The sequence below is a fragment of the Dipodomys merriami genome, unplaced genomic scaffold (assembly GCF_024711535.1).
Source record: "Dipodomys merriami isolate MVZ:Mamm:240054 unplaced genomic scaffold, mDipMer1.0.p SCAF_16, whole genome shotgun sequence".
NCBI classification, from domain to species: domain Eukaryota; kingdom Metazoa; phylum Chordata; class Mammalia; order Rodentia; family Heteromyidae; genus Dipodomys; species Dipodomys merriami.
In genome coordinates, this window is record NW_027202937.1 from 11,757,887 (window position 1) to 11,784,236 (window position 26,350).

Genomic DNA, 26,350 nt, shown 5'->3' on the forward strand with positions numbered 1-26,350 from the left:
AAGCAAAAAGAAAAAAGCCGGAAGTGGTGCTGTGGCTCAAGTGGTAGAGCACTAGTCTTGAGCTGCATAGCTGAGGGACAGCACCCAGGCCCAGAGTTCAGGCCCCACGAACGGACCCAAAAAAACCCAAAAAAGTGGGGGAGCCGGACACTGGTGTCTCACCATTGTAATCCTAGTTACTCAGGAGGCTGAGATCTGAGGATCACGGTTCAAAGCCAGCCCGGGCAGGAAAGTCTGTGAGACTCTTATCTCCAATAAACCACTAAAAAACTGAAAGTGGTGCTGTGGCTCAAGTGGCAGAGCGCTCGCCTTGAGCTGAAGAGCTGAGGGTCAGCGCCCAAGCCCAGAGTTCAAGTCCCATGACCAACAAAAAAAAAAAGAAAAAAAAAAGAAAAAGTGGGGAATATCAGCCTGGAAAAAAGTAGGGTTCTTATCTTTCTTCTTAGGAAGATCCAGGTACGCCAAAACCTCTGTGTCCCCTTTTCTCTTCCTACTTATACGTCTTGTGTATGCTGCTTTTTGTTCAGTTTTCTTCCCACTGGGATCCTGCTGCCCTCCTTAGTAAACCTGGGAGTACCTGAATGTCTCCCTGTGGATTGTCTCTTCCTCCATTTTCTTGGTCTTGCTTTTGGCTTCTCTCCAGGTGCCTAGTCCTCTCTGCCTACATCCTTCTGCACTTGCTCCCACTCATTTTGCCTGGGGGGAAGATGCAGGGCCTGTGCCCTTGAGGATCACATAGTTCATGTGACTCAGGTGTCAGTCTGTTGAGCATGACCTCCTGTGTTCTAATCTCTCTGCCATTAGCTGCTGGGTGACCTTAACAAGTCATTCTCTATGGGCCTTAGTTTCCTAGATTTGTGTGTGTTTGTACCAGTGCTTGAACTCAGAGCCTGGGCACTGTCCCTGAGACTTTTTTTTCCCCTCAAGGCTAGCACTCTACCTCTAACACTTGCGCCATAGCTAAGCTTCCAGCCCCTACCCCCTCCTTTATTTTTTGGTGCTTAATTGGAGATAGGGGTCTCCTCAGCTCTCAGCCTCCTGAGTAGCTAGGGTTACAGGTGTGCACCACTGGTACTTGGCTAGTTTCCTGTATTTTTTTTGGGGGGGGGGGTCCGGTCATGGGGCCTGTACTCTGGGCCTGGGCGCTGTCCCTCAGCTCTTCAGCTCAAGGCTAGTGCTCTATCACTTGAGCCACAGCGCCACTTCCGGCTTTTTAATTTTTGCTTATGTGGTGCTGAGGAATCGAACCCAGGGCCTCATGCATGCAAGGCAAGCACTCTATCACTGAGCCACTGTCCCAGCCCAGTTTCCTGTATTTTGAAGAAGGGTTGTAAACTAGTTGGGACCCAAACTCCCTCTACACATGGGTCCTAGTGCTTGCCCTTGGTTTGGAATAGCTACATATATTTCCTTTGCCTGGGTGGGCAAAGGTAGGGTGGATAATTGGTAGAAACTCCAATCTCCACCTGAGTATCTAAGATGTGTTGGAGATTTAAACTGCTCAAAGATGGAAGTCCCCATTTTCTAGGTTTCTCATTTGGAAAGCCAGAGGCTAAAACAGAGGATACCTTAGCTGGCAAAGGAACTTGACTTAATTACCCCTCCCTGTTGGGCCTACATTCCTGAGTCCCTGAGTGGCAGTAATGATGACTATTAATAGAAGTTAATAATTAATCACTAAAGAGCACCAAGAAGCCCAGGCTTGGGTGGGGCTCAGACACCTGCTGGTGAGCCACCTCCCTGATCCCTGCTTTCCTCTTCAAAGGACCAGCAGCTCCCTTCCTCCCCCACAGACTTGCTAACAGGGATGAAAACAAGGGACAAACCCAGAGAAGGGACTTACCCTCTCCTTTCCTCAAGAGCCCCATGAAGAGCCCACTCCAGGGTCCTGAAAGCCATACAAGGTGAACTGGAAAATCCAGTTCCCAGATCCTCCTCCTATTCCCCCCACATTGCCGTTAAGGACTGAGAGACCACAGGGACATCAGATGAGAAGTGAGGTGGCCACAATGAGGCTCATACTGCCCCTATTCCTTCTCTTATCCCTCCTCACCAGCTCACATGCAACAGGTAGGGGCTGGAAGGTGGCCATCTGAGTGTCTTGAACATGGAGAAAGGGGAGGGACTCCTTGGCCACTGAAAGATGGCGGAGCTTCCTAGGATCCAGGCAAATCCCTGCATCAGAGCGACGGTCGGGGGGCATCCTGAAGGAGGAATCATGCAAGGTGTGGGCCAGGAGGTACCTGCGCCCTGAAGGAACAGAGCCCTGACTGCAGGGTCCTAAGCTGCAATTTTGGGTTCTCAGGGCCAACGGCGACTTTGCAAGTGAAGCTGAAGACTTTTCTGGCCAATGTCTCCCATGACTCCAGCTTCCTGGAATTGCCTGGAAAGGTAGTAAGGGGCTGTTTGGGAGAGACTGGGGACGGGGGTGGGGGCGCTGTTTGTTTCTGGGAATCAATTTGGGCTCTGCTGGGAGCTGGCTGTCACAAGCAGGGGGTTGAAGAGCCATCTTACCCCTCACTCTGGTCCTTTCTGTTCCTCAGCTCTGCCTCCTCCTCCACCTCCCATCAGGGACCAATGTCACCCTCCATCATAAAGGACCCCCGCACCACTTTACCTGCAAAGACTGAGAACAACTGAAGCCTGTGTTACCTGGGCATTTAGCCTCAGGTGCTGGGACCATGCCTTGAACCTGCTTGTCTTCCAGTAGTCCCTCTGTTGCATGCCAATAAATACACTGAATACAGTGGGTCCATGCACTGGGTGGGCAATGGGAGCAGGATACTCAAGTCTGACTCCCAGCTGCTGAGTGTGGGGTTTATGGTCTCTCTCAACACCACAAAGGCCTAAAAGGAATCTGGGAAATTAAGTAACTGCACACATACACACAACTTTTGGGCTTCAGGACACTCAGGAATAAAGGAAAATTAAGTTATGAATCCCTACTTTGTTTTAAGCCTACTACTTAGAACATTTGATGTGGCAACCTTAAATGTCCCATGTTAGGTATCATTATTTCACAAGTAAGGAAATTGAAACTTAACATGACTCACTCGACTTTCAATGGCAGTGGAGAGATTAGACACCAGCTAGGTGTATGTTTAAGCAAGATTTTAATTTCAGCCCCTTTAGCTTAAGCTAAGGCAGGGATGTGGACAGAATACCCATAGAACATGGTCCCCAGGCCCAGAGGCCACACAGGCTGGCAGGGTGGAAGCAGGGGCAGGCCAGGGAGAGTGGTTCAGCAGTGAGAAGTGGTGTGGGGCCCCATCATTGCAGAGCTTTGCACTGCTTATGCCTAGCATGAAAAACATTCATCTTATCTAAGTCATCATTACACTCGAACAAAGGACATGCAACTAAGTTATTAGGCTCAAGAATTGGGTTAAATCCTTGTGATACCTTGGACAGGTTACTTCTAGTCTGAGCACATTTCCTCTCACCTTAGAAGGCTCTTCGCACGATTAAATGACATTGGATATCCAGTACTACAGAGGACTAAGGATCCAAGGCAGGCTTGCCATAAATAGCTACTCAGAGGTGCTGGACAGACTGCAATGTGGGCATGGAAGGACAAAGCCTCTGAATTCTACTGAGACAAGTCAAGGTGTTTAGGTGGGCAGGGTGGCTACTGGTGCATCCGTGCACATGTAAGTGTGTCTGAGTGTGTCTCTGGTGGTGCTCAGAGGACAGGAGGCACACAGGCCCCAGCACACCCTGCAGCCCCTCAGGCCTGGAGGAAGGCCAGCTTTTCTCAGCACCTCTGGGGATAAGTAAGGTGCAAGGAAGCTTCCATCTGCTGAGAAGTGGAACATGAAGGGCCTATACCAGCCAGGGCACTGGAACTGAGGTCATCGTGTCCATGCCTCGCCCTAATACTAGAAGGTTCCTCCTCCTCCAGAGAGGTCACCTCTACCCAGCACCCACACTTCCATGCAGCCCAGGGTCAGGGCCTAAGAGGAAGTCTTCCTCTCTTCCCACACCAGGCCTGTAAGGAACGATGGAGAGGTAAGAATGTTACCAAAAGGGAAAAAAACAAAAAGCCCATTAGCAGACACAGGTGAGATTTTATGAGTTTATCTGAATCTCCTCGTTCCTAAACTGGCGGCTGGGCTGTACAGGAGAGCCAGACAGTAACCGCACTGTCTCTGGTCAGGCAGGTGGCTTCCTCATTTATAAAATGAAGGTGGACTGTGGAATCTCTGACACCCCACCACACCTGACACCTGACAGATGTGCTGACCTCAGATGGGTCTGCAAGGGAGGCCAATCAACAGGGATAAGAGTTAGAGTTCAAAGCTCTCTCGGGCTGGGAGCCTCATCCATCAGCTGCTGGAGGTGAGAGGCTGCCTGGTCCAGTTTTGACAATTCCAGCTGGAGAGCGGAAAGCTGGGTAAGGAGAGAGAGCAGTGAGGACCCGGGTCTGAGCTCACCCTACCAGCACATGCTTCCTCAGGGGTGCAGGTTTCCTAAGAGGCCTCCAAGCCTTACCCTTTGCTGCTTCTGTGTCTCTGCCTCCCCTTCTGATGGGGTCCAAGCCATGAGGCCATCAAGCTGCTTCTGCAACTTGAGTCTTCGAGTGGCTAGCCGAGGTAGCTGAGTCTGGGGGTCTACCAGGCCCTGGGAAGAGAAGGTTGACTCGCCTGCAGCCTGCTCAGGCCTCTACCTTCTCCACTATGATGCCCCTTTCCCAGCCCTTCCACTGTACCCAGCATTCTTCCCCATCCCTCCAGTCCCCTTTGATCACCTGCAACTCCATGTAGACCTCAACAGTGTCACTGAGGGTGGCCTGGGCCCAGCCTGAGGGAGCTGCTGCGCCTGGGGGCAGGAAGCTCACAGCTCCACAGTGGCTCAGGGTGCCCAGGGGCTCCAGGAAGGCCTGGAAGAGGCCCTGCTCCCCTGGCTCCAAGGTCTGCAGCAGTACTGGGGAGGGAGTGAGAGAGGGAAGGTCAAGCCCCAGGTATCAGCTCCTGCCTCCTTTCCCATCCTGAACCTCCAGACCCTCGCTCTGCTCTCTATGTTGCTCCCTTCTCCAGCACCCCCTTCTTCCTGCAGCCAAATGCCTAGGATCTCACCCTGGGGCCGGGCTTTGGTGAGTTGGTAGGTGGCTCGAAGAGCTCGAAGCATCTGCACGGCTTCCTGGACCTGGGAGAAGCGCTGCTCCAACTCAGGATGGCGCCAGTGCTCCTGGCAAAGGGAACCCAGAGTTTGCAAAGCCTCAGCATCAACTCCCTTGGCTCTGCCCTCCACTCATCCACCTTCATCTCCCTAGGGTAACAGATCTATCTTCAAAAGCACACAAAATGTTCCACTCTCTAAGGAAAGGACAATACACGATCAGATTAGAATCTTAAACAACATCCAAATGTCACAAAACCAAGAAAGTTTTTGACATTTATCTTTCTTAAGTTATTAAACTTTCCCTGAAATTTAAAGGACACTCTGATACTCTCTTGTTTAACTGACCTCACAAGTATGCCCGGACAGTACAAAGGTGGGAGGAACTAAGGTAGTCACACAGAAAATACCAATCTGGTCAGAGTCCTGATTTCGAACACTAGGCTAACACTGCCCCCAGACACACTGCAGGGCAATCCATCCTCTCCAAGGCTCCACGGCAAAGTGTGAACCGCTATGGTAATGTCCATAGCAGCAAACCCTGCCAGAGGCTGTCCCCACTTTTGCTGGAGTTACATGCCAATGAACTAGATTGTGACTCACCAAGCTGTGGGCACTAGGGTAGGGTGCAACACAGATGCTGGGAGCAGAGAAGCCACCTGGCCTTTGGGGCAGCCTCTGCCAGAGCTCTTCAGCCAGGAAGGGCATCAGTGGGGCCAGGAGGCGGAGACCAACATCTGCGCAGGAGAATAGGACCTGAAGTGGCTCAGGGGGGCGGGGCTTGCGCAACAGCACTGGCTTCACAGCTTCCTAGAAAGGAAGCCCAGGTGTCAGAGGGGAGTCCACAGCAACGTCCTTCCTCCACAGTGGCTGCTGCACCTGTGGGGACTGCTGCAGGCAAGCTGGGGAGTTCTTAAGAGAGGCCTAGGCATGCCTGACACCACCCACATGCCAGTGCACATGAAGAGAGGAAATCCAGGCAGAGATTCTCAGAGGGAGGTGAAAATAAGATTTCCTAGGAAGATGTGAAATTTGTGGGAAAGCCAGATATTTGCTTGTTAGAAGGGAACAAGGCATTTAATAAACAATGGACGGACAAGGGTGTGGTTGATGGCTAGAGCCATCAGTACCACTTGGGAAGAGAACACACATTCTCAACACCCAGCCCGACCTGCTCTGGGGTGGCCAGGCAATCTGTGGTCAACAGGCCACAAATGACTCTGACATGAAGCCCTTCGGGTAGACCCTCGTCTGAAAGCCACCATGCTCTCCTCCCAGGCACCTTGTAGTACCTGGATGGACGTGATCTTGACAGAGTACTTATGGGGACTGCAAATGTTCTTTCTTCTTTGCAACCCTGCCTGGCAAGTATTTTCTAGAAGACTTCCTAGTCTCTCCCAGGTGAGAGGCAGGCTGTGCTGCAGAGACCAGTCCAGGGGAGGGAAACTGGGACTGCCTTTCCTTTCCTTTCTCACTGAGAAGCCAATTAGGCATCATGAAATCCATTGCTTTCAGCTATCACCAGAGTTCAGGAGGAACTAGCAGCAGGCCACAGGAGGAAGGGCTGCTGCTTACCAGGTAGACATCACAGAGGTTGTGGAGCCAGAAGTGATGCAGGGTATGGGTGACCAGGGAGAGCTCCTGGGTGAGGAAGCCACGCTCACACTCGCGGGCAGCAAGGGCCAGGCGGCTCAGGATCCAGGCGTCCATGGGGGAGGTGGGAGACAGCTGGGGGAGGGGACTGGTATCAGGACCTAGAGTGGTGGATCCCCAACTTCTTGCCTCTTTTCCTTCAGCCCCTAGACCCCCACATCAAACATAACTACTTCCTCTCTCACCTCCTCTGACGGCTGGGGTACAAAATTCTCCCCTAGGGCATTGAGAATAAAACGCAGGGCATTCCAGATCTTGTTGCAGAAATGGCGGCAGCTCAGGACCTCAGAGACAGACAGGTGCAGGTCGCCCCCTGGAGGGCAGACAACCTGGATGGAGTGCGCATGTGGGATGGATGCAGCATCCCAGGAAGTTGTCTAGGCTGCTGCCTCAGCTCGCTATCACTTCACCTCCCAGCTTACCCAGGACTCCATGAGAGCACAGTGCGAATCTCAGGGCATCTGTCCCACATTCAGGTATCCCATGAGGAAAGTCCTTTTTCTGCAACCAGAGGAAGAAGAGCTTGGCAGATACCAGCCAAGATGCAGGGCAGAGCTAGAAGTGTGGTAGAAGCCAGTGGCCAGGCTAGAGGCCTGCACCGGGCAGAGAAAGCATCTTACCTGTGCTGCAGCTGCAAAGGCCAGCTCTGCGGGGTCCAGGTTCCCATCTCTTAGCTTGGCCTGCAGCACCTGGGGATGGGTGAGGAAATCGTTGGCCTAGGTCTCAAGCCTGCCACTATACCTGCTGTCCTTTACCTGTCCTCTCCTTAGACTCCTATCTCTCCAGCCAGGCTCTCCTCACCTGCAGCTCCACACCACTGATGATGTCCCGTGGATCCAGCACATTCCCCAAAGACTTGCTCATCTTCCGGCCCTGCCTGTCCCGAACCATGGAATGAAGAAGCACCTGAGGGCGCAGAGGGGGTCAATGGGGTGGGAATGGGGTTAAGACCTATAGTTTCTGGACTCTAGGGATCAGAAAAGTGAATCCTGAAATTAGGAACACAGAAAACATATGAGGAGTCAGGGAAGGGAAGGCAAGTTAGGGGAAAACGGGAGCCAGAGAGGCAGGGCACTAACTGCTGTTACCTTGCTGAAGGGGAGCTGCCCCGTGAGCTGGGTCCCCAGCATGACCATTCGGCCCACCCAGAACAGCAGAAGGTCACTGCCCGTTTCCAAAAGTGACAGGGGGTAGAAATGCGCAAGGTCTGGAGTCTAAGAGGAAGAGGTAAGTGCTAACTAACCAAGTCCAAGCTGCCCGCCCCATGTCTATTAGGCTGGACTCCATGGATGCCCAGCTCTCCAACTTCTTCACCAGACCCATCTTCACCCTCCCACTATCAACTCACCTTTTGGGGCCAGCCCAGGGCAGAAAAGGGAAAGAGAGCAGAAGAGAACCAAGTGTCCAGGACATCGGGGTCTGGGAACAGAATAGGGATTGGGGACAGTTGAAACCTTGGTGTCTAGCACCTTAGATTCCTGCTGCCCGTCCTTCAGGACAATCCTCACCCCCAGAGCCCAGGTGGCTCACCTCCTGCCCCACTCCCAGCTTGCCTGACCCCACCTACTCCCTTCAAGGGCCCATTACCCACCCCTGTTCACTCCTTTTCTCTTCTCAGCCCCTCCTTAGCTCTGTACTCACCCCTCTCCAGGGTCAGCTCCGTTCCTGGTCTCCCAGTCAGTTCTGCTGCTGCCTGTCTGGCCTCTGCCTCAGACCGCCCCACCACCCAGCATTCCTTGTCATCCTGCTAAAGAGGTGGGACAAGGGAGGAAAATGACAAGGGTCAGGTATAAAACTTAAATCTTCCTGTTTTCTCCTGATGCCTCTCTGTGCTGAGCCCCTGTCACACAGTCGGTCTCATGACCAAGACCACAAAGTGCATTAGCAGGCAGGAGCTGGCTCTGGAAATAGCAGTCCACTGACTCCTGGGTAAGGCTCTCCCCACCCTACCCAGCCTCCTCTACCAACCTTCTCATGCCCCTCCGTGACAAGGTAGGCTGGAATCCGATGGCCCCACCACAGCTGCCGGGAGACACACCAGTCCCTGTGGAGAGAAGAGTCAGTGACCCCTCAACATGACCAGTAACGCACCCTCTCCCCCCCACCCCCCACCACAAATGCTCTTCTCACCCTTACCCAATGTGAGCGAACCAGTGCTGCCAGCTCTTCTGGTGGAAAGATGGACAGAGCTCCAAAGCCCCTGATTCCACAGCCTGGAGCGAAAGAGGCATTTAAAAAATGCTTTCCTGCTGGGCACTGTTGGCTCACACCTATAATTCTACTTAGGAGGCTGAGATCTGAGGATCATGGTTTGAAGCCAGCTTAGGCAGGAAAGGCCATAAGGGTCTTATTTCCAATAAACTACTCAGAAAATGCCAGACTCTGTGGCTCACGTGGTAAGAGCACTAGCCTTGAGCACAAAGAGGCCCAAGGACAGTGCCCAGGCCCTGAGTTCAAGTCCTAGGGCTGGCAAAAACAAAACAAACAAAAGAATGCTTTCCTGCCAGACACCAGCTATTCAGGAGGCTGAGATCTGAATTGTGCTTCAAAGCCAATCTGGGCAGAATAGTCTGTGAGATTCCATCTCTAAAATAACCAGAAGAGGGCTGGGAAGGTGGCTCAGTGGTAGAGCGCTTGCCTTGCATGCCTGAGGCCCTGGGTTCGATTCCTCAGCACCACGTAAGCAAAAAGAAAAAAGCCGGAAGTGGTGCTGTGGCTCAAGTGGTAGAGTGCTAGCCTTGAGCTGAAGAGCTGAGGGACAGTGCCCAGGCCCAGAGTGCAGGCCCACGACCGGACCCAAAAAAAAAAAAAATAACCAGAAGAACAAACAAACAAACAAACCTGGGCTCAAGTCATGGCTGCTCAAGGGGTAGAGTGTCAGCAAAGCAAGCAAGCTAAGCAGTCATATAGCACTGAGTTCCAACTCTGATCTCGGGAGACAGAGATCTGAGGATATTGGTTCAAAACCAGCCCAGGCAGCAAAGTCCACAAGACTTTTATCTCCAATAAACTAGTACGAAAAAGCTGGAAGAGTGGCATTGTAGCTCAAGTGGTAGAGTACTAGTCTTGAGCCAAAGAATCTCAGGGACAGCACTCAGGCTTTGAGTTCAAGCCCCAGGACCAGCAGCACCAAAGGAGAAAGAAAAAAAAAAAAAAAAGAAACAATCCTTTTCTTCCTACCCACCAGACCTGACTTCTGGGATAGAACAAATGGCCTCTGAGGTAATTTTGTAACTCTGGAAGGGCCTCCCAAGCCTCCCCCAAGGATCCTGAAGGAGACAACCCTCTGGGAGTCACTTTGCCTCTTCAATTACCATGACTAGAGAGCATTCAGGTCAGGACATCCCTTGCTGCTTCATCTCAGTTCTCAGGGGTTCCTCTAGCCCCTAGGCCCAGCCTTCCTTGTACTGAAGCCTCACCTGGGCAGCTCGGTCCCCCATTTCCTGGCAGCGAACAAACCACTGGCTCTTCAGTAGGTATTCCACCACATCCCCAGAACGGCTGAAAAAGAGAGAGAAGGAGGTCAGTGCTCTCTGGCCCTGTGCACAGGAGCCTACTCCATAGGCTGGGCCTAGGAACAGGACTAACACAACACCTATTTTCTAATGCAGAGGGTTCAGAGCCCATCTGCCAGCACTCTTAAGCTTCACCCGTTCCCTTTTGGGTGGCCCTCAGCAAAGGTGGTTTTTTTGTTTGTTTGTTTGTTTGTTTTTGGGGGGTATGGTCATAGGACCTGAACTCTGGGCCTGGGCACTGTCCCTCAGCTCTTCAGCTCAAGGCTAGTACTCTACCACTTGAGACACAGCACCACTTCCGGCTTTTATTCTTTTTGCTTATGTGGTGCTGGGGAATCGAACCCAGGGCCTCATGCATACAAGGCAAGCGCTCTACCACTGAGCCACCTTCCCAGCCCCAGCAAAGGTGTTAAAGTGGGCTACCTGCATATGGGCAGTACCATGGGGTGGTCCTGGAGGCCCCGGAACTGGCCCCGCTCCCTCAGTGCACACATAATCTTCTCCCGGGCCACAAATCGGTGAAGACCCTGGGAAAACAGTGGTGACAGGAAAGATCAAAGGCCTTTTGAGAAGGAAAGGGGGAGGGAGAAGGGGAAGTGGGCAGAGGGAACCCCCCAGAGGATGAGGTAAAACCGAGGCTGACCCCACCTGTAGCCAGTCCCCACAGAGTGAGGTCATGGTCCCATCCTCCGCAATGACAGTCAGGGGGCTCAAGCCATGCCGGGCCCCCATCTCAGCGTCAGCAGGACTGTGAGCTGGAGTGATTTTCACTGCTCCTGCGGAAGCACAACTGCAGCAGGTACTGACCCTGACCTGGGCTATGGGCTTTTCTAGTCACACTGTCACCTACATTGCCCTATCCCTCCCCACCTTCTGTCTGTGCCTCCCTTTCATTCCCACTGCCCTCCCTCATTTCTCTCCTCCACTTTCTGTCCCTGTCCTCCACTCACCTGTGCCCACCTGCGGCTGAACAGCAGGGTCTGTGATGAGGGGGAGAAGCTGCCCTGTCAGGGGGTGACGGAGCTGTCGCCCATGTAGATGCTAAGGGAAAGGAGAAAGATCAGGGGTGGGTAGACCTACAGGGAGGAAAGGTCTAGGGTGTGAGAACCCCAGGAACAAGAGGATGGAGACCAGAGGTAAAAAGCTAAAGCAAGGTCAACATACTTCCTCAGGGACAAGAAAGTAAATACTGTGGCAGAGCTAGAGAACATATCTAGAAGAGCAGCCATAGACACCATACACACAAGTGAGTATCACTTATATAAAAGGAGACAGCAGCTGAAATTTGGTACAGGTGCCACAGTGGGTTAACCCGTGAACTAGAGAAAAAGAAAAGGGAGCAGAGCAAATTACACTGTGGAGATGAGTAGGAAGGGCAGAGACATTACTCAAGTAGTAGAGGTCCTGCCTAGCATGTGTGAGGCTCTGAGTTCAAGCTCCAGGATAGAAGAAAAAAGGAAGGAAGAAAAAGAGAAGGAGCCTGGTGCCGGTGGCTCATGCCTGTAATCCTAGCTACTGAGGAGGCTGAGATCTGAGGATCACAGTTCAAAGCCAGCCCGGGCAGAAAAGTCCGTGAGACTCTTATCTCCAATAAACCACTAGAAAACCAGAAGTGGTGCTGTGGCTCAAGCAGTAGAGCACTTGCCTTGAGCTGAAAAGCTGAGGGATAGTGCCCAAGCCCAGAGTGCAAGCCCCGTGACTGACCAAAAAAAAAAAAGAGGAGGAGGAAAATGAGGAGGAGGAGGAGGAGAAGGAAAGGAAGGAAGGAAGGAAAGGAAAGAAAGGGAGGAGATGAAAGAGAAAGGGAGGGGAGGACAGAAGATGAAGCAAATAAGTGGACTACGTGGAGAATGGGTTGGGTGCAGGCAATATTTCTTACTGTGTAACGGGAGTCATCAGGGTGAACAGCTACAGCCACATCTCCAGGCAATGTTTCTGGCCTTGTGGTTCCCACCACTACCTCTGCATCTAAAGATAAACATGGCAGCTGGTCATCACACCCTCTGCTTGCTCTGACACAGTAAAGCCAGCAGAGCTACAAGAGGGAAGGGCAGAGAGTATCAAGGTGGGCCTAGGAACCACAGTGAAAATCAGGAGCCATGTTTATAGGAGCCCAGGTTTCCTGTAACTGCATGACCAGGAGAGGGTGTGAGTGTAAAGGAATTTCCCAAGACTTTGTATGGAAGAATCCAAGATAATAGTGACAAAAGCAACTAAAGCCTGAGGACAACTGGAAATCTCAGTCCTAATCACAAATGTTGTGCCTTTTTCAGGCCACTGAAAACACTGCTTTGGACCATTCTCTCTCTCTCTCTTTTTTTTTTAATTGTGAAAATACTGTACAGAGGGGTTACAATTACATGGTGCTTTGGACCATTCTTGATCTGTCTCTTTCCTTCTCTGATCTCTTCAGACAACTTACTGTACAAACCATACTTTAGAAGTGATCATTTGTCTCTTTCCTGTGAAGCAGATGGCTACTGAATAACAACAAATGCATGCTTACATCCTCCATAATAGCCAAGGTAAGTGCTCACGATGCAAACACTCCCAACATGGACATGAGAAAATAGGAAACAAACTGGGCATGGAGGATCATGCCTGTAATCCTAGCTAATTTGGAGGCAGAGCAGGAAGATTACAGTTCAAGGCCAGCCCAGGCAAAAATTTAAGTGACCCTGTCTCAACCAACAAAAAGCAGGTGCCATGGTGTACACATGTCATCTCAGCTATGGGAGAAGCATAAATCGGAAGATCACAGTCAATCTTGGCCTGGGCATAAGTGTAAGGCTCTATTCAAAACTGAAGGAAAAAATAAAACCAAGGAGGAAGAAAATGTAAAGTGGAGCAACTCACCAGGCTCTCCATCCACAGGGAAGGCAACAGAAACAAGGAGGCCAAAAGACACAGGGGTGGGACAGCCAGGCAGCCGGAGTTCTGTGCGTCCAGGCAGAGGCCGGTTCTCCACCTGGAGAAGTCGAGGAGGCCAGGTAAGAGTCACCTCTCTACAGAGCTCACAGGCAGGATGCCTGCTTCCCACCCCAGCTTCCCTGCAATCCATCTAAATCCTGGAGGAGCTGGGAACCACCCCCTTTCCCCTCACCCAACTTTTGTGCCATTGGTCACAGTACACATTCACTGAGCATTAGGTCATGCCGAAGTATTGTGCTGAGCATGTCACACCAAATTTTGCTTCATTTTACAATCCTGAGAAACAAGCATCCCAGCATCTCTGAATTGACAGTGTAAGAAGTGGAACTTAAAGGGGCAAAAGCCTGCTGAAAATCATACCATTTTTAGGGAAGCACTCAGACTGAATCCAGGCAGTGCAGCTCCAGAGTCTAAGCTCTTAATCACTCGATTACTTGCCTTACAGTCCTCAGAAACCCTTGCCTCACCTCAATATCTGAGATGGCTGATCTTAAAGCACATGACCAGTTGACAAGCTGACAGTTCCTGTACAACAACCCTGCATTGTAGAGTCGCACGAAAGCTTCAGTCACAGCCACTGAAGAACCCTAGAATGACAACAGTGACCAAATCAGCCCCTCCCAGTTGAACCTGCTCCCTCTTGAGGGACCCCTGTCTTGAGCCTCCCTTCCTTAAGAAGCCTGCTCCACACATGGGTCTATAAAACCCTACCCTAACACCCAAAAGGACTCTAGCATGGAACACTCACAGCATCCATGGTAAAACACTCCCGATCCCAGTCCAGGGAGGCCCCCAGAGCACGTAACTGCTCACAGATCTCTCCTCCTTTCCTGCACCAGAGATACATGTCAGCAATCAACACACTCAGAACTTCCCGAGTAACTAGCCCAATGATGCTACCACAAAGCCAGATGCTACAGGAAAATAAAATACAGATGGCCCTCATCTAGCCTGCCAAGCTGATAGACATGAAACCTAAACACAATGTGAGGCTTTCCACAGCATTAAAAGAGGTAGAAGGGGGCTGAGAAGGTGGCTCAGTGGTAGAGCGCTTGCCTTGCATGCCTGAGGCCCTGGGTTCGATTCCTCAGCACCACATAAGCAAAAAGAAAAAAGCTGGAAGTGGCGCTGTGGCTCAAGTGGTAGAGCGCTAGCCTTGAGCTGAAGAGCTGAGGGACAGCGCCCAGGCCCAGAGTTCAGGCCCACGACCGGACCCAAAAAAAAAGAGGTAGAAGGCCACGCACCAATAGCTCACACCTTGTTATCCTAGATATCCAGGAGGCTGAGATCTGAGGATTGCAGTTTGAACCCTGCCTGCACAAGAAAGTGTGAAACTCTTATCTCCAACTAACCACCAAAAAAGCCAGAAGTGAAGCTGTGGCTCAAGTGGAAGAGCACTATCCTTGAGCATAAAAAACTCAGGTACCAGGCCGGGCGCTGGTGGCTCACGCCTGTAATCCTAGCTACTCAGGAGGCTGAGATCTGAGGATCGCGGTTCAAAGCCAGCCTGGGCAGGAGAGACCGTGAGACTCCTATCTCCAATAAAACCACCAGAAAACCGGAAGTGGCGCTGTAGCTCAAGTGGTAGAGCGCTGGCCTTGAGCTGAAGAGCTAAGGGACAACGCCCAGGCCCAGAGTTCAAGCCCCACGACCGACAAAAAAAAAAAAAAAAAAAAAAACAACTCAGGTACCAGGATCAGGCCCAGGCGGAGTTCAAGCCCCAGGGCCAGCACATACATACACATACACATACACATACACATACACATACACATACACATACACACCTCAACGAATCTACAGAGGAGGGACAGTCACTTTGTGGAAAACCCAAGAGAACTGCACAGAAATAATGACATGCCCTAACAGACTATCTTTCCAAATGAAGGCAATTTATGGAAACTGGGAGGTAGGAATGGACAGGTAGAAGAGGTGATGAAATACACACAAGAGAAATGGGGATGTGTACAAGAGAAACTAGGATACATGCAGGTACACACTAATATGTATATATAGTGTACATGCACTCCACCAAATGCTAAGGGGTTCTGTTCCAAAGCTTCTGTCTCAGGAATTTAGAGGCATCATGGGAAACAGAGGCAAAGCTTGCCATCTCTGGGTATCCTGTGGCCCTGTCCATCATACTCACTCCTCCTTCCACTGCCACACCTCCTTAAGGAAGTCCTCCCGGCCCAGCTCATGCCTCCTCACTCCCTGCTCCTTCCACAGTTGTTTCTCCACCACAGCCTGCAGTAGGATTAGGGGCAGATGATCAGTGAGTCAGCAGGCTTTGGGAGAAGATACAGCTTTCAGCCAAGAAGAGGAAAATGTGACCAAAGACCTACTTGTGTAGCAATTCCTGCATGATCTGAGCCAGGGACCCACAGTACCCGATCCCCACGCATCCGATGCCTGAAACAGAAATGCTCTCAGGGGAGTTCTGGGGCTCACATGCTTATCCTCACCCATTCCTGTACTTAGTATCTTCCCTCTGCACTGCCAAAGACCCCATCCCCCTCTCACCAGCGCACAAGGGCATCCTGGATAGCCACTGTCAGTGCATGGCCAATGTGTAGAGAGCCAGTGACATTCGGAGGTGGGATACACATGGAGAAGGTCTCTCCTGTAGCCTGGGGCAGCCTCCTCTAGAAGGAGAAAAGTCAAAGGAAAGAGAGGACTGAAAATTACCTGGGGGAATAGCACCCTCTGGTGCCACCAAAGCAAAAAGAACTTCAGGAAGAATCAGCAAAGGTGAGAAGAAAGCAACAGAAACCTTTGCAGAAGCCAGGAACCAAATGAAAAGAAACCTCAGTGTCAACTGGACTCTGAGACTCATCTGTGCCCACCTACTTGAAGGACCACTCTCTCCTGGGATCCTGAGAACCATTTAATACCCTCTCAGCTAGGCACTAACCTGATATTCTGGTTTGAAGAAGCCCTCTCGAACCCACCATGGGTACCAAGAAGCCTCAACATATCGGGGGCTGTAAGCAGGAGGCAAGGGTACTGCCACATCTGTGAAGCAGAAGGGAACTCCATTAACTGTTGAACTTTGTTCCAAGCTGTGCAATGCTTATTCTGCAGACCAAATGGACAACTAAAATAGGAAAGAAGTGTGGTGGAACATGCCTGTAATCCTTATGAGGAGGCAGATGCAAGGAGGCTCATGGATTGAGAATAGCTTAAGCTACATAGTAAGTTCCAGGGCCAATCTGAGCTAGACCCTTACTTAAAAAAGAAAAAACAACAAGTGAAAGGTCTTCAGGCTCCCCAGTTACCTTTCTTTTCACCGGGTTCTGTTGGGATTTCATACAATACTATCTCCTTAGGACTCCATGCCTTACTGGTCTCTGCAGGTGACTGGAAGGCGGGAACAGAAGGGGAACTTGAAACTCCCAGTATACACCATCTGGCCCCCAGGCTGTCTCCTTCGGCCTCCCACCCAAGTCTTTTTGAGACCCAAAGACAAACTGACCCCTAACCTTGCTTTTCCGGGTTATGGCAGCTTCCAGCGCCTCCTGCTTCTCGCGCAGGCGCTTCTGCTTGGCTTCACGGTTCCTCCGAGAGACAGAGGAGCTATGGGGCTCGGATTGTGTGGAAAGGGGACGGGGCTTGGGGAGGCCCCGTGAGGGCCTCAGCCCCCAGAGTGGTGGCCGAAACGAGGCCAGGGGCAAATGAGGCATCGGGAGTGTGCGCGGAAGCGGCCAGGATCAGGTCCAGAGCACACCAGAGGACAAGCGGGCGCAGGGGGTCACACCCCCTTCATTTCCTGCCTTCTACACTAGCATGCACCCCCTGCTCCGCGAGGGCTGGGGTACCGTGCGGGCAGCACCCTGGAGACCGCAGCTCAGGGACGGGATGACGAACATTCAAGGGCCCCTACGAGCAGGCCTGGTGCCGCTTGCTGCGCGTCTGGCCGGCCGGCATGGCTTCCCCGCGGCGCCACCACGTGGGCCCGGGCCCTCAGCGACTCCCCCGCGCCCCCCAGCTCCCGGAGTCGGCCACGTTCGCGCTCACCCCGCGACCCCGCGGCTATCCCAGGGCGCCCCGCGGCGGTAGGGGTAGGGGGTTCCAGCGTCCGGGACACCGGAACCCGGCCGGCGACCCGAGCGCACGTGGGGGCGTGGCCACGTGCGGCGCATGCGCGAAGGCCGGCCTCGCCTCCCGGCTCCGCCCCGCCCCGCCCCGCCGTCAGAGGACCGCGGACGCGGACGCGAGCAGGTGTGCGGGACGTGTCGTCTGCGGGGAGGTGTGGTCTGCGGGGAGGTGTGTGGGGCTGTGCGGCTCACTTCCAAAACTTTATTGTAAACAAGAAAGGTTTCCGCGGGTGAATAATAATAATAATAAAAAGCACCTGAGTTATGAGGCCGCGGCCGCCATTGCGCGGCCGGCTCGCCCATCCCGCCCGGTCCCGCCCGCGCGCCCGCCAGGGTCCGGTCCCGGCCCGGGGTGCTCCGGTTCTGCGGGCTCAGGAGCTGTGCTTCTGCCGCTTCCAGAAGCGCTTGACGTCGCTGTGCCCGGCCGGGGTCACCACCATGAGCCGCTTGGCCGAGTTCTCGAACACCAGCACGCCCAGCTCCTTCGCGTGCGCCAGCAGCAGCTCGAAGTCCACTTGCGACAGGAACTGGTTGTACAGGACGCCTGGACGGGGCGGGACGAGGCGGTGGGCCGGAGCGGCCTGTGCCTCAGAATTAAAAAGCTCTGTGTGGGGGTCACTAGTGTGATCTAGACATGTTCAAGAAGCCCCTAGCTATTCAGGAGGCTGAGATCTGAGGATCACAGTTCAAAGCCAGCCTTGGCAGGAAAGTCCATGAAACTCTTATCTCCGATGAACCACCAAAAAGCCAGAAGTGAAGCTGTGGCACGCACATGCATGCGTGCGCACACACACAAAGGCAGAAAGCATGTAGGAAAGGAAGAGGGAGGGAGGAAGAAAACCTGTGACTTAGGGTTGGGAAGGTGGCTCAGTGGTAGAGTGCTTGCCTTGCATGCATGAGGCCCTGGGTTTGATTCCTCAGCACCACATAAGCAGAAAAAGCTGGAAGTGGCACTGTGGCTCAAGTGGTAGAGCGCTAGCCTTGAGCTGAAGAGCTCAGGGACTGTGCCCAGGCCCAGAGTTCAGGCCCCAAAACCGACAGGAAAAAAAAAAAAGAAAACCTGTGACTTGCTCACTCACCAAACCCAGAAAAATAATGAATCACTTCTCCCACTTGCCTTCTAGCCAAATCCAAACTACTGATTTGACACAATTCATTTACTGTTACAAATTCACCCTAAAACAAAAGTGTCTTGCTAGTTTTTCTCCTCCATTCCCTAAATAAACAAAAAATGAAATGCACAGGAATTTTTTCAGTCCATCAAGACTGAACTACCTGCTCTTCCTCTGGCCAGGAACTTGGACTGGGCCACTAGAAGCCACTTACCTTCAGTGAATCGGAGTCTGTCCCTTTCCAACTCCCATAGCCTAATCTGGTCTGTGATGGTGGGGGGCAGCACCGGGGTCTGCAGGAGCAAGGTTGGGCTATAGGGATTCAGGAATGCTGCCCCAGACTCCCACAGCCCTCCACTCTTTCCCAGGGTTTGGACACCCCTTTTCCTCTTCCACCATTTCATTGCAAGGTGCCATGGGCTACCAGCATCCTGATACCTGTTTGAGCATCACTGGGTGGGCCCTTGTCCTTAGGAAATGGATTATCTAGGAAAAGATAAGAGTGCCATGAGGGTTCAAGAAGGCAGGAAAGCCATCTAAGCTGTCACTTAATATCACTGAAAAGGAATTTTCTCTTATCATAGCCATTCTGTACTCCTGTTCTCAACACATCCCTGTTCTGCTTTTATCTCAAATTGGTCCTCCAGCTTGTCAGGTCTGCCCTTCCCAGTCTTGTTTTGTTTTACTTTCTTTAAAATAGCAGAAGCTACTGTATTCTGAACACTTAATCTTCAGCAGGCTCTGAACTAAATGCTTTACATCTAGTCTTTCACTGAATTCTCCCAACAACCCTGCGTGACGAGGATTGTCATTTACCAGATTCACAGAGGTAAAGCAATGAGGTCCAGTTTACTCAGCCAGAAACTATGATACTGAGACACAAATTAAGAGTTATACCTCCTCCCCTCATGTTTTCCCACTAGGGTCTAGCAGTTCCCACCCCTAAAGTCTTGATTTCTTTTCATGTGCCTGGTGTTCACAGACCACTCACAGCTACTATTGTGGCAGACTGAAGGGTAGCCTTCCATAATGGGTCTATCCTGTGCCCCTCAACCCAAGTGCAGCCTAATATCTTCCCACCTCTATCCGTGCAAGTAGGGATACCTGCTGGGCTGTGATGCCACTGGCAATGGCCTGCTGCACACTCTCCCGGGTCACCTGTGCCACCACCATGTTGGGGAAGCGATAGAGCATCTCAGAGAAGAGGGCAATGAGGGCGATCTGCAGCTCTGATTCTGACCCATGCATAGAAGAGAGGATGACAAGGTTACCCCCCACCTAGACTTCCTCAAGCCCTTCCTTCAAGTGTGAGAAGGTCAGGGAGCTCTGTAGACCAAGTAAACATAAACCGGCATTCCCTCCAGCTTCCTTTCCCTCCCTATACCCACCCCAAGGGAGCCCTATATCCCAGCCTCACCTGTGTAGGCATACAACCGGTAATTGGTTTCCACGACAATGAAGCCTGGCTGATGCACAGTACCCCCAGCAGCCCCAGAGACACCAGATGAAAGGTTGATGGCCAGGCGTGTGGGGTAGTAACGCCGAGATTTCCTCTGGGAAGGGAAAAACAGAGGTCCTCTCTCAGGAATCATTACCCTACATCTTCCTTGCTGGGACATCAGATCCTTCCCAGTGCATAGAATCTCAACTCTCAACTTCCTCTCCAAGTACTCAATCCTGACCAAATACTTCCCCCTACTGCTCAGGCCCCTCTTCCCTAGAAGCTATGTATCTGGGTGCTCTTACCTTCCTCTGGAAAACAAGCCCAAACTCACGCAGATGTTGCAGGAAGTTCAACAAAGAATCACTCATACCTTCCACAGAGTAATCCTGGAGAAGAGGTGGTTAGCTGAGGTCCAAAACACATCCCATCTTCCTTCTTCCCCCAACCCATCCCTCACATGCATTCCCTCCATCCACTTCTCTGGTCATTTTGTGTTCACACTTATCTTCTCACTCTGCTATCTCACAACCTGACTTCCCCTTCCCATCTCCCTGTCCTGACAGTACTTACCTTGCCTAGAGTAGAGAAGCTGAGCTGGAAGAGGAAAGACAGAATCTCCACCAGATCCATGCCCCGGCTCTAGAGAAGAGGAGAAATGGGAGGGGTAGGGGAGAAGAGGAGCGGGAACAGGGAACAGTTTGAGGGTGGCTGTCAATGGGATTTGAGAAGAGCAGGGATATTGGCAAGGGGATCTGACCTTCTTACCTGGGCTGTCTGCAGATACTGAAGCATAAAGTACCAGAGCTGGGCAGGGGTGTCCAGCAACAGGAACTGGAAGCCAGCAGAAGTAATACAGGGTGGCTCTCCAGGTTCACTACTAGAAATGAAGAGGTAGGATGATGATCTGCAGAAAAAGGCTACTCTCCCCAAGTGTCCTCTCAGGCTTTTTCTGGCTATCTCTCACTGTACCCTACTCATCATCTGCTTCTAATCCTGGGTGTCTAATCCCAGATACCCAGTTAATCCAAGACCCAAGGAAATGGCCAAGGAAGTGACTGTTATACTTCAGGTTTCCTTACCTCTTCATGAGCCCAGCCTGGCTGAGGAGTTGAGCCAGGTCCTGGCTGACAGCTGCGCTGGGGGAGCCCACCATGAAGTGCAAGACCACCTAGGAACGGATCAGAACAGGAAGACTGAGGCCTCTGCTAGCTGCAGGAAGTAGGAGCACAGCAGAGACATGCACAGACGCCTAAGTCCTCACCTCCCATCGCTCCTCGGCGTACTTGTCAAGTGAGGGAACGTCCCGAGCATGCTTGTCTGGTCCCAGCTGACTTGTGTCATCAGACCAGGCCTTCCCCCTATGGCCAGGATGGGCCAGCAGTAAGGAGCTCTGTCTCTCCCCTGCTGGCCCCTGGCCCTTCCCTCCCTTATCCCAAGGGCCCAAGAAAGGGACATTGCCTATATCCTAAAGCCACATCTGGTCCAACTCATCCCTGAAGGAGTTCCCCTTCCATTAGTGATATTAAGCAGTTCCTTTGGCCTAGCTTAGAAAAAGATGGGAACAACATACCCACCCAGAAGGGCAATTCGGAGGTTCTGGCGGAAGATTGGGTTCAGGATGAGGCCCTGGAGGCCACCAGGGAGCAGCTGGGTGTGCCAGATACGGAGGCCACTCAGCAGCCCTGTACTTTCCTCCTGAGCCCTGGAACAGAAGAAGAGAGGTGAGTGGGTATCTAGAGAACAAAAAGAAGGAGACTATAGATGCCTCCATTTCTGCCTTTTCTGAACTGGTGATCCCGGAACACCATTATAAACTAATATTGTGTCTCTTTAAGTATCTTTACTGCAGTGCCTAGCAAGCCTTGTTAAAGATGATCACAACTCTCCAAAAGGAAAAAATACATATATTTCCTGGAAGGAATGAGAGTATAAGTCAGTGGTAGTTTATATTATGCTTAGCATGTGCTAAATCTAGTCTAATCCCCACTAACTAAAAACATATAATTATAATGTAAATGTGTTTCCTAGTATTCTAAAAAACAAGTTTGGGAAAGGTAAATGTTGAGGAATTTGTATCTGGCTGAGAATGGAGACTCACTTGCTGAATTCCTTCTTCACCCACAGGGCTACGGCAGCTTGCGGCAAAGGCTGCTCCAGAAAGAGCATCCGCATCACCCAGTTCTTAGCCAGAGACGGGAGCTCCCTGTAGGGGTTAGAGGCCAAATGTAAATATCAGCAGCTGTGTTATACCTGCATCTCTACCTTCATCTATCTCTCAAAAATCTTACCTCTCCTCCCACTCCCCAGTATATCTTTACCAGTCTTGCTGCCCCCACAACCTCCATCTGTTTTGGGCCTTGCCGCCCCCATCCTAAGTAGATTGCTACACTCCTATCTATGGTAACTGATTGCAGCATGCATGCCCCCCATTATAATCCCTGCTATGAAGGAGGCTCCTTACCTAAACACAGCCAGACAAGTGGCAGGGTGCCCATACAATCGATCCAATACTCCAGGACTCAGGCCTCCTAAGAATTCCTGTAGATTCTTGCATTGTAGGTGCACCCGGTTCAGTCCACCCCTTGCAGGGGTGTTCTCCATCACCTGAGAGAGGTAAGTGTTAGAAGCACAACCCTACCCCTAAGATCCATTCTAGTTGAACAATAACCCCATATTTCCTGTGGTCTCCTCCCCCGTGCCATTCAGCACTTATTTCTTCCAAACTTCCCCTCTTTTCCTGCCTCTTCATCCCATTTCTGCCCTAAACTCATCTTCTGGTGATGAGATCATCTTCCAAGTGATGAGATTATTACTGGTCCTACATTTTTGCAAAATCGTTTTATATTTCAATGACTTCTCATCTTTAGCTAAGCAGCGTCGAAGACAGTTGTTTGCGCCTAGTCCTCTCTCTCCCTGCACTCCAAAACTGTCAGTTCTTCGCATATCCTAATTCTTAGCCCACTTCTGAATGATGCCGTAATAAGCCGGCTCTCTCTTCCATGCTTCCCAAATCTAAGTCTATCTCTATCTTTCCCCTCGCCCCTCTCCCAGAGACCCAATTTCTGATCTAACTTCCCCCGGCTTGCCAGTCTCCTACCCACGGTGGGATCCTTCACCACTCAGCGTCGATCCCCCTCGCGCACACCCGATCTTCAGCCGTCGCTTAATCACAGCCAAGATCTCGCATTCGCTTCCAGAGATAAGGAGAAAAATGGTGAAACACACGAGAGAAAGACAAAAGAATGACGAAAGACTTCAAACAAGAGCCCAAAGTGAAGAAATCGGAAGGGCAGGAGTGAACGAATGGGAAGGATAAGAATAAGCACTGCACTCGTCTGTCGCGAGGCATACTGGGAATTGTAGTCCTTTTCATGCCTACTCCAGGGCAAGTTGGAGAATGTCTGACTTCAACTCCCGAAAGGCACCGCGGGGAGGCACGGCCGAGAAGCCGCTGGATTTTAATTGAGAAGCCCGGGGAAACCAAAAGACAGACCATTTCGTTCCGCAACTGTCTTGGGAAGACACCATGTGATGGCGTGTCTAACCTGCCTGGTCCAGAGGCGAGATGAAGAGTGGAGGGGACCTGAGGGCTGGTAGAGGCCCCTTAATAGTGAGTCTTTGGGTGGAGACGGCACAACTGGGTTTCTTGGGCTCACATGTCGCCCACAAAAGTGGAATGATTCACGTTACACAGCACTTTCACACTTAGTTAAGGATCAACTTTTAATTGGGAAGCCCAGGAAACCAGAAAGCAGAACAGCCAGGAGCCAGGCCTGTAACCTAACAGAAGTTTTCTTTTCCGTGAAATGACAACCGTTTTAACTACTTCATATATTGTTTTGAGTATTAAAGGTGATATATGTACGAAACATAATACCTAGTGTATAGTATGTGCGCAGTAAAATTATCTTCATTTCTATTTCTATAACTTTCACTTGTCAATCTTAGTTTGGGAGCTACACAGAATCTCTTTATGTTAACCTTTCAGATATCAGATTTTTTTGTTGTTGTTTTGGTTTTTTGCTGGTCCTGGAGCTTGAATTCAAGGAACTGGACTGTGTCCCTGAGCCCCTCTGTGCTCAAGGCTAACGCTCTACCTCTTGATCCACAGGGATACTTCTGGCTCTTTCTGAGTAGTTCATTGTCGATTAAGAGTCTCACAGACTTTCCTTCCTGAGCTGGATGTGAACTGCAATCCTCAGACCTCAACCTCTTTGAGCAGCTAGGATTACAGGCTAGGATTACAATGCCCAGCTTTTTTTTTTTTTTTCAATTAATTAAGCTCCATATTCAGGGAATTTACCATTGTTCAGCCTATAGTCTAGTGAGAGAAGAAGATGGAAAAAACAAATGCATGAATACATGTAAAATATCACCTGTAAATGATACAAATAAGATATATAATACAATAATACAAATAGATTTGTGTGTTCAGAGAACATCAAAAAGGGACTTGTCCTTATGAGGGACGACTACTGAAGGGTAAGCAGCAATTAACAAGGAGAACACAGGGAAAATTGTTTCGAATAGAGAACAACTTGCTACAAAGGCCCAGTGGCAGAAAAGCCTTTAGCCATGGGAAAAACTGAAACAAGGTCAGTGGTGCATACAGGAGAGAGTGCTAGAGAAAGTTGTGGAGACCAACATTAAACAAGATTTCTTTCTTTTCTTCTGTGTATGTGTGTTTGCCACAGTTCCAATTCCTATTTTTTGATAGTTAATTGGAGATAATCTCACAGACTTTCCTGTCCCAGCTGGTTTTGAACCTCGATCATCGGATCTCAGCCTCTTGTGCTGAGATACCAGTGCTCAAGATACTTTATTTCTTTCTTTGCCAGAACCAAGGCATGAACTAAAGGCCCATACTCTCACTTGCAGGCACTTTCACTTCAGCTATGCCTCCAGCCCCAAAATTTTGTCCTTTAAACATTTATGGGGAGCCAGTCGTGGTGGCATGTCTGTAATCCCTGCATTGAATAGGCTCAAGCAAGAAGATCAAGAGCTGGCGGTCAATATGGTCTACATAGTGAGTTTGAAGTTAGCCTGTGCCACATAGGAAGAGCCTGTCTCACTAAACAAACAATCACTGTTGGTTTGGGGATGTAATTCAGTGGTAGAACACTTGCCTAGCATGTGCAAGGGCCTAGATTTGATCCTCATATCTGCCAAACAAACAAAAACATCAGCATGACACAAGCCTATAATCCCAGTACTCAGGAAATAGAGGCACAAGAAGCTCATGAGTTCAAAGTCAGCCTGGGTTATACAGCAAGTCTAAGCAAATCTACATTGTAAGACAGTGAGACCTTGTATCTAATGATGATGATGATGATGATGATGATGATAATCAGTGAGATGTTATTAGAGGGATTGAAATAAGGGAGGGAAGTCAGATTTATGTGCATTGAAGGTCATCGTGCTTACAGGGCTGAAAAAAAAATGAGACAGGAACAGGAATAGGTGATTAAAGAGACTACAGTAGGCCACAGGGTATGGCAATGTGTGCCAGTGGGGGCAATAGCAACAGAGAGAAATAATGAGTCTTTGGGAGATTTGGGATGCAAAAAACTACCAACTGTTGTGCTGGATTTGACCTGGCAGGTGAGGGTCAGGTGATCACTTGTGTTGCTAGGAGCACGATGCTGTCACTCAAAGATAGGACACAATAAAGAGGGGCAGGTTTGAGCATGCTGAAGTTTGCTGAATCCTTGGGTTTGCATTAGGCCTGTTTTAAAAGTCTGTTCTCAGAGATTTTGGCATTAACAGCTCATTGCAGTGGCTTTCATTTGCTTATTATTCTGGCTCTGGCCTATGAACTCTTAACTCATCAGTGTGTGTCTTTATGATGGCTCACTGTAATCAGTAACCTATTAGATCCGTGACCTGACCTCAAGAGTCTATTAAGTCAACTTCAGATGAAATTATCCTTATTGTTATTCTCATTATCCATTTGGCTCATTTTGTAAAATATCACCAGCCAAAACCTCCCAAGGGACTGTTTTCCACCTAAACTGCCATTAAGACAGGTCTGCCTGGCCCAATACCTGCAACTGATTTTTTTTTTTCTTCTTCCCAATCTAGTTCAAACTTGTTAAATGCTTTCTTAACAGTGACTCATCCTTGCATGCTTGCTGGGACTAATCCAAGGGTCTCCACCTGGGCCTCCCAGGCCCAAAGGGACTTCTAGAATTTAAGCAATATAAAGGAATTACAGGGCTAGGAGCCAGTGGTTCATGCCTGTAATCCAAGCTAAGTAGAAGGCTAAGATATGAGGATCATGGTTCAAAGCCAGCCCAGGAAGAAAAGCCAATGAGATTGCTATCTCCAGTTGTTAATCCTTCATATTTTCTGTGTTTTAAAACATAATTCTGAATAGTAAACAGATTTCACAGACCCCTAAGGGTCAGACACACCCTTGGAATCCCCGAGCGGAGGAGTTCCCTTCAGAGCTCCTGCAGAGCCCCTGGGTACACGTAAGTT

General features: G+C 50.6%; 2 protein-coding genes across 4 annotated transcripts; both read right to left on the bottom strand.

Moving 5' to 3' along the window:
• Positions 1 to 3,112: 3,112 nt before the first annotated feature.
• Vars2 (valyl-tRNA synthetase 2, mitochondrial) lies at positions 3,113 to 17,316 on the bottom strand. 3 transcript variants are annotated; one of them, XR_011372221.1, is made up of 30 exons: positions 16,700 to 17,316; positions 16,496 to 16,577; positions 16,132 to 16,232; positions 15,741 to 15,862; positions 15,563 to 15,629; positions 15,367 to 15,464; positions 13,966 to 14,047; positions 13,685 to 13,804; positions 13,143 to 13,254; positions 12,166 to 12,254; positions 11,237 to 11,327; positions 10,935 to 11,062; positions 10,710 to 10,813; positions 10,191 to 10,272; positions 8,908 to 8,984; positions 8,740 to 8,815; positions 8,413 to 8,518; positions 8,120 to 8,190; positions 7,860 to 7,985; positions 7,573 to 7,677; positions 7,392 to 7,460; positions 7,194 to 7,272; positions 6,957 to 7,084; positions 6,694 to 6,846; positions 5,722 to 5,928; positions 5,076 to 5,187; positions 4,748 to 4,923; positions 4,492 to 4,620; positions 4,244 to 4,389; positions 3,113 to 3,988 (listed from the first exon to the last, which is right to left on the bottom strand). XR_011372221.1 is itself a non-coding variant. In XM_070024197.1 (29 exons), exons 1-29 carry the CDS (start codon positions 16,898 to 16,900, stop codon positions 4,294 to 4,296), a joined length of 3,186 nt encoding a protein of 1,061 aa, XP_069880298.1. In that variant the 5' UTR covers positions 16,901 to 17,316; the 3' UTR covers positions 4,062 to 4,293. The 3 variants fall into 3 exon arrangements, 2 of the variants coding, with proteins under 2 accessions (XP_069880298.1, XP_069880297.1); XM_070024197.1 differs by lacking the exon at positions 3,113 to 3,988 and having other exon boundaries at positions 4,062 to 4,389; positions 8,413 to 8,515; XM_070024196.1 differs by lacking the exon at positions 3,113 to 3,988 and having other exon boundaries at positions 4,062 to 4,389.
• A 287-nt stretch (positions 17,317 to 17,603) lies between these two features.
• Gtf2h4 (general transcription factor IIH subunit 4) lies at positions 17,604 to 23,053 on the bottom strand. The gene is made up of 14 exons (XM_070024199.1): positions 22,968 to 23,053; positions 22,332 to 22,474; positions 21,969 to 22,073; positions 21,441 to 21,572; positions 21,132 to 21,228; positions 20,950 to 21,038; positions 20,636 to 20,747; positions 20,441 to 20,509; positions 20,173 to 20,256; positions 19,844 to 19,979; positions 19,531 to 19,661; positions 18,865 to 18,912; positions 18,641 to 18,719; positions 17,604 to 17,858 (listed from the first exon to the last, which is right to left on the bottom strand). Exons 2-14 carry the CDS (start codon positions 22,469 to 22,471, stop codon positions 17,686 to 17,688), a joined length of 1,395 nt encoding a protein of 464 aa, XP_069880300.1. The 5' UTR covers positions 22,472 to 22,474; positions 22,968 to 23,053; the 3' UTR covers positions 17,604 to 17,685.
• Between the last annotated feature and the right edge of the window lie 3,297 nt (positions 23,054 to 26,350).

Excerpts from the sequence above, each read along its gene's own strand:
- Gtf2h4 (XM_070024199.1), bottom strand. The coding sequence starts at position 22,471 with ATGGAGAACACCCCTGCAAGGGGTGGACTGAACCGGGTGCACCTACAA. Across the intron at positions 22,074-22,331 it reads ACTTGTCTGGCTGTGTTTAG|GGAGCTCCCGTCTCTGGCTA; the intron begins GTAAGGAGCCTC and ends TAACCCCTACAG. Across the intron at positions 19,662-19,843 it reads CCGGTTGTATGCCTACACAG|AATCAGAGCTGCAGATCGCC; the intron begins GTGAGGCTGGGA and ends TGCATGGGTCAG.
- Vars2 (XM_070024196.1), bottom strand. The coding sequence starts at position 16,900 with ATGCCTCATTTGCCCCTGGCCTCGTTTCGGCCACCACTCTGGGGGCTG. Across the intron at positions 14,048-15,366 it reads GTGTGGCAGTGGAAGGAGGA|GAAAGGAGGAGAGATCTGTG; the intron begins GTGAGTATGATG and ends TCTCTGGTGCAG. Across the intron at positions 7,273-7,391 it reads CCTTTGCAGCTGCAGCACAG|AAAAAGGACTTTCCTCATGG; the intron begins GTAAGATGCTTT and ends CTCTGGTTGCAG.